The sequence below is a fragment of the Orcinus orca genome, chromosome 5 (assembly GCF_937001465.1).
Source record: "Orcinus orca chromosome 5, mOrcOrc1.1, whole genome shotgun sequence".
NCBI lineage: Eukaryota > Metazoa > Chordata > Mammalia > Artiodactyla > Delphinidae > Orcinus > Orcinus orca.
Genome location: NC_064563.1, coordinates 62142132 through 62153342, shown reverse-complemented (window position 1 = coordinate 62153342; position 11211 = coordinate 62142132). Strand labels below are relative to the sequence as shown.

The 11211-nt window shown below is 43.7% G+C and overlaps 1 protein-coding gene across 1 annotated transcript in view; it reads right to left on the bottom strand.

Annotated features, from left to right (window-relative positions):
• Positions 1-5397: 5397 nt before the first annotated feature.
• The window catches only part of USP13 (ubiquitin specific peptidase 13), a 119573-nt gene continuing 113759 nt past the window's right edge, over positions 5398-11211 (bottom strand). The window contains exon 21 of the mRNA XM_004270498.3: positions 5398-10334. Within this exon, the coding sequence (XP_004270546.1) occupies positions 10241-10334 (94 nt within the window). The 3' untranslated portion in view covers positions 5398-10240. The remainder of the gene's footprint in view (positions 10335-11211) is intronic.

Genomic DNA, 11211 nt, shown 5'->3' with positions numbered 1-11211 from the left:
TTTGTTTTAGGGTCTTTTTATTTTTGTCAGTCAAATATTTGAGCACCTACTAAGTACAGGTACTGTTCTAGTGCAGGACAGTGGAAATTAAATCAAGCCCTGAAGAGCTTAGATTTCTGTGAGAGCTCAACAGATACTTTAACAAATAAGAATGCCACGTGCTGCAATGCAAAGCGCTAGAAGAACAAGGCAAGTAACGTATGAGCGTGACTGGGGCTCCTTCATCTACAGGTGGTCAGGAAAGGTTTCTCTTACCTGACATTTGGGCTGAGATTTGAACGACAAGAAGCCAGCCAAGTGGAGTTGGGGACAAGCTCTCCCTCTTCACTGCCCTCTCTTTCCACCTGAGGCAGCACTTAACCTTGGTGGGATTCTCTTTTCTCTGTGAAATCAAGCTGTACCTCTTTCTTTCCTGTTTCACTGTTACTCTATAAGCAGTAAAGTTCCGTCTACCTAGTGGTGAACTGCGGCTCCTCTTCCCACCTCTCGCATAACTCAAACCATTTTTATGTCTCCTATGCCCTCGCCACTTTTTTTTTTTTCGGTACGCGGGCCTCTCACTGTTGTGGTCTCTCCCGTTGCGGAGCACAGGCTCCTGACGGGCAGGCTCAGCGGCCATGGCTCACGGGCCCAGCCGCTCCGTGGCATGTGGGATCCTCCCGGACCGGGGCACGAACCTGTGTCCCCTGCGTCAGCAGGAGTACTCTCAACCACTGCGCCACCAGGGAAGCCCGCCCCCGCCACTTTTTAAACATGAATATTAATCTCCTCAAATAGCTGCTTCACTCCGTGTGTGTATTCAAAAGCAGACCAAGGTCTAAATAGTTCTTTTTACATTTCCTTACAGGGCGCCTTAAGGTAATACCTCATCTAGCCAGCACTTTAGGGCTCACAAAGGACTGACGTATTTTTCCTTTACTTACACCACATAACCAATAATGCCGCCTGGTAATCATCTTAAGGAATCAGAACTTTAGGCACCGATGGTTAATTTTAGTATTTTGCCCTGTGGAACTAAACTACTGATTCTCAGTAGGCGCCCTGCTTGAGTTTGTCCACTGAGTTTAGAAAAGTGGAATCCAGGCAGTACAGCCTTCCCAGGCCCAGTTCTCTAAAAGGGAAACAGAAAGGAAGCGAACATTTACTGAAACCTACCATGTGCCGGATTCCTTGGCCGGGTGTTTCTATTTTGCCGTTTTAACTTCAGCGGGCACCCAGGTCCTAAGCCTTTGCTCTACTGATAATTGTATCCAGTCCATAATTAATATTTCTGCAAATAATTAACATAATCTCAAAAACTGTGCCAGGTGAAAAAAAGGTCTTAGAGATTAACAACAGACTAAAGAGTACATTTAATACTAAAAGAACAGCAAAAACTGACCTGGGAAACAGTAGGCTTGAGAGAAATTTCCAAGACAATGGCTAACACTGCTCATAGTAAAATGTGCTATCGGTTAAAAATTGATAAAGAACAACAAAATCGTCTTGACACAATTTGACCTGGTAGAGCTGGATCCAGTGGAAATAATGGCTGCAAAGGGGAATTTGCAATAGCAAAATTTATAATAGAGAAAAATTGATGAGGACTGAAAAACTGATGACAGACTGTCATAAAATTTACAGAATTGTTAACAAAGTAAGTTCATTAAAATAGAAAGGAAAATGTCAAAGTTTGGGAAGAGTTCAACTGGGTGACTCTTCTTACCTTCTCCTCTCTCCTCAAATCCCATCTCCCACACACTCCCTCTTAAGCTGGGCATCTTGCTTCCTACTTTCCCAGAAAACGATGGCAGGAAAGAACTCCCAGACTCATGGCAGTCTCCTAGTCTCCTCACCGTGGCATCTGCACTTGGGTCTCTGCCTCCCTCCCATCCCCACACAGGTCTTCCAGGCCCTGCCTAAAGTTAGCTCTGACTTTGGCACCAGATTCCATCACCTCTTGCCTGTTCAAGAACAGCGAATCAGCACTTCTCCCCTTGCCCTCCTACATCCTCCACACTGTACTTTCTGTTTGACCATCTTATTTCTCATATTTAAAAGGAAGAACTTCTCTCGGCCCCACCCACTTCCCCTATCAGTCACCACCCCACTTTCTTTGCTTTCCTCTGTAGCAAAACTCCCCAAAGAGTTGTCTGCATTCATTTTCTGCAATGCCTCTCCTCCCAAACTGTTCCCATGGAGACCACACATGACTCCAAGGGGATCAATCTCACAGTGAACTCATCTTACTTAGCCTATCACATTTATTTGGTCACTCTCACCTCCTCAAGATGCTTTCTTCACTTGGTTTCCACTTCCAGGCACCATTCTCTTGGTTTCTGTGCACAGTGGTGGTCACTCGTCCCAAGTCTCCTTTGCTGGCTCATCTTCTCCCTGACTTACGTTGAAGGGCTCAGTCCCTGGACCTCTTCTATTTCCTGTCTCCCTCCACTGATGATCCCACCCACGTCCATGGCTTTAAATACCACTTAGAGGGCTTCGCCGGTGGCACAGTGGTTGAGAGTCCGCCTGCCGATGCAGGGGACACGGGTTCGTGCCCCGGTCCGGGAGGATCCCACATGCCGCGGAGCGGCTGCGCCCGTGAGCCATGGCTGCTGAGCCTGCGCGACCGGAGCTCCGCAACGGGAGAGGCCACAGCAGTGAGACACCCGCGTACCGCAAAAAACAAAACAAAAAAAACAACCACTTAGATACCAACCACTCCCAATTTGATATCTACAGTCCAGACTTCTCAAAGTCCAGAGTTGGACATGTCCCACTTCCTACTCAACATCGGCCACGGAGGTCTAATAGGAATTTCAAACTCAGCTTGCCCCAAACCGGACTCCTGACCATCCTTCCCCACCACCACTTGTAACCTCACCACACCCTCCTACCTTAGTTGATTGCAACTACATTCTTCAATTGCTCAGAACAAAAACTTCAAGGGCAGCCTTAGCTACTCTCATTCCCTCATACCCCACATCCTATCCATCAGGAGATTCTATTGGCCTTACGTTCAAATGTACCCAGAATCTGCCCGTCCGCACTACCCCCACTGCTACCCTCCATCCTTCTGAGCATCATCCTCTCCCCTTGCCTACCACAGCAGCCCCTACTTCTGTCCTTGCCCTCCTGTCATCTAAGCTAAACAAAGAACAATCTCCCTGAAACTTTGGTCAGAGCAGGTCATTGCTCTGCTCAAAACCCTGTAATGGCTCTCCATTCCACCCTAGAGTCAAGCCCTTCCAATGCCTCCCGGGCTCAGACGATCTGGCCCCCTCTCTCCTCCTCTCCCACCAGTCTCCCCCACTCCTCCCTCCCTCCCAACCACAGTGGTCCCCTTGCTGCTTCTCTGACATACCAGATACTTTCCCACTCCAGAGCTAGTGCTCCAGCTTGTCCCTCTGCCGAGCATATCCTTCCCTTAAACATGTCTGGATGACGCCTTCACCTCCTTCAAGTCTTCTTTCAAATCTCACCTCCCCATGATGCCTTCCCTGATCAGGCACTCCCCTGAGTACCTGATTTCGTACCTCAACCTGCACCTCCACCCCTGATCTACATCTTCTTTTTTCCACAGAACTCAACAGCTTTTAACATATCATTTACTTACTTCCTATGTTTAGTATCTGCCTCTCCCTGGTAGAAAATTAACTCAGCAAGGGCAGAGACCCGTATCTACTTTGTTTACTGATACATAAGAAAAACAATGCCTAGCACAGATGTTTAGTAGTTATTGAATGATGAACCGTGCTATACAGATGAACAAAATAAATTTGCTTAATGGAATTATCTCCAGAAAAATACTTTTGAAAACAAAAGTCATCAATGTTGGTATAATTGATTATTTTAAAAAAATTGTTTTAGACTGAAACAATGGGTCAAAACCTCCACAGAGTCAAAACGCTATATGGGTTAAAATGATGACATAAAATACCACAGTAAAAATATCCTGTGTCCACCAGACTGTCAGATGCTTTACATAACTCATCACAAGTATTTATTCTGCCCACTGAACAGATGAGAATACTGAGTCTCAGGATATTAAGTGCTTACCAAAGTCACACAGCTAGTCTGGCCTGGGATTAGGTATTTGAACTTGTCTATATGCTTCTACCCTGGCCATTATCCCACCCTGCCTCCCTACCTCAATGAAAGTAGATTTTTAAATAATTGCTTGCATGGGGATGAGAATTACTCACCATTTTCCTGTTAAATTTCTCCACTGTGACTGAAGTTTGCCACTGACGACGTTTGAAAAGCTGGACCATGAGTTCAAACGGCACACACACTGGTAAACTCTCCCACTGGACACGACGGGATACATCAAGTGAATGTAAACAGCAGCTGGCTTGCAAACACTGGCCTAAAAGTTTACAATTCTCTGAATGGTGAACAACCCCTCACTATCCCCCCATCATTTCCTTCTCCTCTTACTCCCTCACCAAAACAGATGGCACAACACTGATGTCAGTCACTTCACTTGGATTTTTAAAAATACATTGGTTCATTCTTTTAAAAGTTTTAAGCACTGAATAAACATATTTTAAGTGGTAATTAGCCTATATGGTAAGCAAAATATGCTCCCCCCCCCCCCCGCCCAAAGACATCCACATCCTAATCACCTTACATGCCAAAAGGAACACTGCGGCTATGAGTAAGTTAAGGATCCTGAGATGGGAAGATTATTCTGGACCATCTGGGTGAACCCAATGTAATCCCGAGGGTCTCTGTAAGAAAGAGGCAGGAGAGCCAGTAAAGGAGATGTGCCAATGGAAGCAGACACTGGAGTGACGCCAATGCTCTCAGGAGGTCATGAGCCAAGGAATGCCAACAGCTTCCCGAAACTGGAAGAAGGAATGGATTTTCTCCTACGGCTTCCCTGCCAACACCTTGCTTTTAGCCCTGTGAGACCCATTTCCAGACCTCTGACCTAATAAATGTATTGTTTTAAGCCACTCAGTTTGTGGTAATTTGTTTACAGCAGCAATAGGAAACTCATTACAGCCTAGAAACACAATGTCATAAAAATGCTGAAATCCCTTGATGCAACTAGTGTTGACTCTGCTTATACCTGCATTAAGGAAGCCACCAGCAAACTGAGAGCCAGGGAACCACAGAAAGGTCTCACAATCGATTCCAATATTCAACTTGGCACCCAGTAGAGAAAGACAGCAGACTCCCACCTGCCCTGCCCCTCCCTCCTTCACAGAGTTAACATCGTGCCATCGACGATATTCCACTACTGATGGGACCTGGCAGCCTTGGGGCCACACAAAGAAGCCCTGAAAAGAAATAAAATTAGTCACTGTCTCAAGTTACCTGTTCCACTGATGGATAAGAACCTGCAAAAGGGCAGAATCGGTTTACGTGGCATTTTGCAAAAGAAAAAAAAAAAAACAGCCATAAAGGGACTTCAGATTGTGAGAATAGCTTTTAATTTTAAAACAATTGAAGCAATAAATCATCCATCTCTCTTTCCATCACAGGCAAATAGTCTCCCAAAACATTTGAGATATTTTAAACTACAACTGTGATTAGTGCAAAATAAACACAAACTCTTTCAGGCGCCAACATCAAAACCTGCCAAGCAGACAGGCGCGGGCCACAGGATCAGCCTCAGCTGAGGCCAGGAGGAGCGGCCAGATTTCCATGGTATTTCAACACACCCAGCTCTGAACAGACAAAACAATACCGGGGGAGGAGAAATCACAAGAGAATGTTGCCCAAAGTGAAACAAATCTGCCCAACACCCTCAGGTGGCTAACATCCTTGGCACCTGGAAGATGCTTGAAAAATAAATGCAGAGTTGGCAGCTTCTAGACAAAGCTGAAGAAACAGGGTTTGGGCTCGTTGGCTTTTGGTTTTTAATTGGGGTCTTATATATATATTGGTTCTTATGCAGAAAAATCTGCTTTCTGGAAGGCATTCTGTGCCTCACATTGCTCTCGACTCCAAAAAAAAATGTTTGTGCTGCTTCTGTCTGGATGCTTTACAGACCCCCCCTTCCATACCTATGGCACCTCGCTGCCTCCTCACGTCACCTGGTCTGGAGAGCACTGTCCAACAGAAGTACAACTCGTGTCTAATTTCGATTTGTTTGGTAGCCACATTAAAAAGAGATCAAAAGGAATAAGTGAAACTTTAGTATCATCTTACTTGATGTATCTAAAATATGGTCATCTTAGCATATAATCAATGTAAAATATTGATGCAATATTTTACATTCCCTTTTATTGGTACCAAGCCTTCCAAATCTGGCGTGCATTTCCTGTGTACAGCACAACCTCAATGTGCACAAGACACATTTCCGGAGGTCATTAGCCACATGTGGCCATGGACAACTGTACTGAACAGCACAGATCTAGAGAATTATGACACAAACTCTTTCAGGATGATTTACTGAGTAGGGAATCTCCATGGCATTGTGTGGACGATCTTATACATCAACTTAAGGGTACAGAATCTTGTTCTGTAACCTAGGATTTCTGACCTTAGGTGAAGGATAGAATCACATTTTATCTAATCCTATCCCCCTATCCTGCCCCCAACACTGGCCATCTCCCCATTGACGGCCCACACGGATGATGTCATCTAGCAACAGTGATGCCTACCAGATGAAAAGACATCCTTTCTGTGGTAGAAAAACTTATTTGAGGATCATAGCTATAACTCAACTAGAGTAAGATAATACTCCAGAATGGTTACAGAGTTAGCGGAAGGTAGTTCTGAGGTTTGTCAGGGCAGGTGGTGTTTTAAATAGATTTTTCATTTTTGAGGAAGATGGTAACAAAGTACCTTACCGCCTGGAAAGTGGAGAGTTTCAGGAGTGGGAGAAAAAAATGGGATAATCACCAAAGAAAGTAATTCCCCAAGAAATTGGGAGTAGAAGTTGGGGTGGCAAACACTAAAAACGAGGCAGGTTCTAAAGTGGGGTGCGAGAGCTGTAACAAACCAGAACCATAACATCGAACCTCTATGTGATCCCTCGCGTCTTACATGTCTGACCAAGGTAGTAACTGCAGGAAAATAAAAATAGAACCGAATGCTAGAGCAGAAAGCGACTTCTGAGCTTATCTGGTCTAACCCACTCATTTTAAGGAAAAAGGCCTAGAGAGGTAAAGCGACTCGGCCCCACCACACTTAGAAGTGGAGTCGGGCTACAAATGCAGGTGCTCACACTATGAATTGCAGGTAAGGCTCCATCCAGTTCAGGTCAAGGGAAAAAACAATGTTGGGAGTAGCAGGCTCAAGCTACGCCCTACAGCCCACGGTGAACACGGGGCAATGGCAAGCACATTCTCTTGTAGGTGGGAGAAAACAGCAAGTCAATTCAGAATATTAAAGCAATGTTGACATAAAATGGCATTAAAACATGACTCTTCTTTAATAGTCCTTCCCCCATACTTTTTCTCCCCTTGAAAAAAAAATCCCAATCTGAACCAAACTGGATTTCTGATTAGTTGTGTGGCACTTAGATCAATTGACAAAACAAAAACTTTGATACGCTGTATTTTCCAAAGACACATTCATCAGGATTTTGCACAAATGGATATCAAAAGATATTTACAGGAAGAAAGTGCTCTCTTTCACACATACACCCACGCAGTGAGAATTTTCACAATTACACCACCACACCTCACACAGAAGACGCCTAACAGGCTGATGAGCAGTTGACAAAATACACACATTATTCCAGTTTTTAGTCATAAATAATCTCATCGACATACGTGTGTAAAATTAAGCAGTATATTCCACACTCTGATTCCAGGGAAGCCTGCCTTGAATATATTAAGATATACATACAAATACATTTATAAGCATGAAAGAAAATCAATATTTGCTCCAGTTTTCCCAACTCTCAATCTGAAATAAAGAACAGCACATATACAAAACTTTGCCTTGTAGAAATAGCCCTTTGTCTTGTGAGGAGAAAAAAAGGCAGCCATATTCCACTTTCTTACGATAGGTTTAGGTATCAAAAGGGCTAAATTTCTTTTTCTGCTTAATGAATTAAGTAATGTGAAGCCTGTAATCTTATATACTGACTTTACACCATTCACTTTGTAAGATTTTATTATAAAATTTTTTAATTTGCTCAAAATACACATGCCAACTTTGTCCACATTTCAATCCAAAGCCCCAATCCCCCTCCCACCCCCAGAAAAGGCCTTCCCTTTGTAACAGCGGTGAAAAGAAGTCACTTTTGATGTGTGTTTGGAGTCACTTATCTATGGTACTACAGCCCTAAGGAAATGGGACTCCGTAAGGCTGCTTAGCATGGGGGTTTCTGCAGGAATCAGGGACTCGTGTCACCGAGCGGGGCTGCTTTGGGGTGTCCAAGACAATGTGAAAAGGTGACACCAGTGGGCAGAGTTTAGTAGAGATTTACTGCCCCATGAGCTCCCTCCTTCTGCCAATCTCATTTGTTCCCGAACTGAAGAAAACGTCAGAGGAGAGAAGAGAGGAAGCACGCTCTACTAGGGCCCACCCACTGGGCACACCACCTGCTGCTCTTCAAATGGTCAGCGATCAGATCTCTCCAGGTCCACAAAGCACAGTTGGAAAGAGAGGGCAGGGGGTCATCACACCACTGTGCACATAAGGAAAGATGAGGGACTTGCCCAGCTACGGGCCGCACCCAGGTCCACGGGCTACAGGCCTCGGGCTCTGCATCCCTTGCTCACGTCTCCTGTGAGAAGGGCCCCAATCATAACCAGAACCCTGATTGTTCATAACTCACATGTCATAATCCAACTTCCAGACTTCACAGAATTGTGGAATTCTGTGCTATATTTCACCCAGTTGGTTCTACTTTATTTTCCTACAGTCTCCAGGAAGATCCTTTCTACCAATCAAATGCATATTAAGCAGACAGCAATAACTCCTTTTTTATTTGACTGAATAATCTGAAATAGAAATTCCAGAGACCCTAGCATTTGGTACAGAGCTGTAGGAAAATTACAGAGCACTATCGTTCCACTTTTTCATCACATCTGAAACTCTGATTTAATCCCAGGTTGCAACTAAAATGCTGAAACACCGAAACGGAAACGATGGTCTTTCATAATGTCATATAAAGTTTCTTTGCATCTGAAACCCTTAAACTGCTGAAGATCACACTGTTGGTCACAGCAGATAAGCAGTGAAGGTAAGTCAGGAGGTGATTAGCCAACAAAGGGCAGAGATGAGACTCTGGCCCCAGAACACATAGAAATGAAGACAAGCAAAGAGCTGGGGATGAGAAAATTACAGACAAACTTGGGGCACTTAACATGATTCCAGCGAGTTGTCATGTGTCACGGTAAGAAGAGATCAGCTATTTTAACTAACAGTACACATGACTATGCCTTGGGGGAAGGGCTGCTGAGAAACAGAATTCATCTACCTTTGGCAAAGAACAACACTGTGCTGCTGGGGGCATCTGCGTTCACACGACCAAATGTCACAAACCCAACTGAATTCTGGACAGCACTGAAAGGGACAACAGCCCTTTTGACGCCTGAAAATCTAAGCGGGGAACTAATTTTTTAAACTGTTCCTGAGTTAGAGTTTCTTTAAAATATTGACTTGCTTTTTCCAGCTATGCTTACTACCAACTATTTTAACCTTTAAAAACCAACCCGTCACAGATTTTCTAGTTGACTATAAAGGTCTCACACTCTCAGTCGCATTCTCACACACATTCACACACTCGTATTATGAATTTTGATATGATTAAATTAAAAATATCTTTCATTGTAGATGTTCTAATCTACTCTACATGGAGAGGTCAGAAATCATTGTGTGTCATGAAAAAAACTTACGTCACAAATAAAGCCCAGCCCAGTTACTGATTTTCGATATGAAACGAAAGTGGGCTTTTTGTTTACGGTGGGTAGGCGACACGACTGGCCCCATTACTTGGTTCCTCTGGAGGCCACTATCGCCGACCCCCAAAGCAGAACAGAGGATTGGCGGCACTTCCTGCTGTTGATGCGCCAGTGGCAGATCCCCCACCAGCAACAGGAATACTTTTTTTTTTAACCATCCTCTTCTTAAACATTTATAAAAAGAAAAATTATCTACAGTAGTGTATCATCACTAATAGAAATTTCCTCCCGGTTCTACTTCAGAAGGCGTCAAATGATGTTCTTTAAATAAACTATAAATACCCCATGTACTCCCTCATGTCTGGCTGTCCCAACTTCTTACTTTTTTTTTTTTGGCAAATTAAAAAGGTGTATGGTTTCTTCTCGCCAATTTGTACGTCTGAGGTTTAGCTTGGTATCCTGCGGTAAAAGTACATGTAGCCCAGGTCTTTAGGGGGCCTTTCTGAGGCACAAACTTTGTGGTCATTGTAGATCACCCATCTGAAAACAAAAGACAGAAGCATTTGATGGATTTAAGTCAGTTCCAGGAAACTTTGCAGGAGAAAGTTACTGCACCATACTTAAAATAATCAAGATGGTTTAAGATAAACCAAACTCAAGTCTGTTGTATAAAAAGAAACAGAATGCTGGTGGGAAATTACAACTGCTTTTTTATTCTCAAGTTCAATCAAAAAGTAGTTCCTAAGGAGCCTCCAAACATTTCCACTTGTAGAAATCCATAGATGGCCTCAGAACTTCAGTCAAAGAAGTATGTGTTTTTTTCAGCCTTAGGTATAAAACTAGCTAAAAATCAGGGCTTCCCTGGTGGCGCAGTGGTTGAGAGTCCGCCTGCCGATGCAGGGGACACGGGTTCGTGCCCCGGTCCGGGAAGATCCCACATGCCACGGAGCGGCTGGGCCCGTGAGCCATGGCTGCTGAGCCTGCGCGTCCGGAGCCTGTGCTCCGCAACGGGAGAGGCCACAACAGTGAGAGGCCCGCGTACCGCAAAAAAAAAAAAAAAAAAAAAAAAACTAGCTAAAAATCAGAAGTAAATAGACATGCAGTGAACTATTATACAACTATTAAAATGTCTTTGAAGAATATCTGGTAAAGTAAGAAAATAATCACAATATAATATGAAGTGGGAGAAAGCAGGTTACAAAATTGTACGTACTGTGTACAAACTTTAAGCTTTTAGAAAAGTTGTAAATACAGACATACACATACCCTCTCTCCCAGTGAAAACAATGAAACAAAGGGAAATGTATCAAAATACAGACAATGGTTCTCTCTAGGCTTCCAAATAACACATTCTCTGTATGTTTTTGTATTTTACAAATTCCTTATAATGAATTTCATGGCTCTTTAAATTATAATT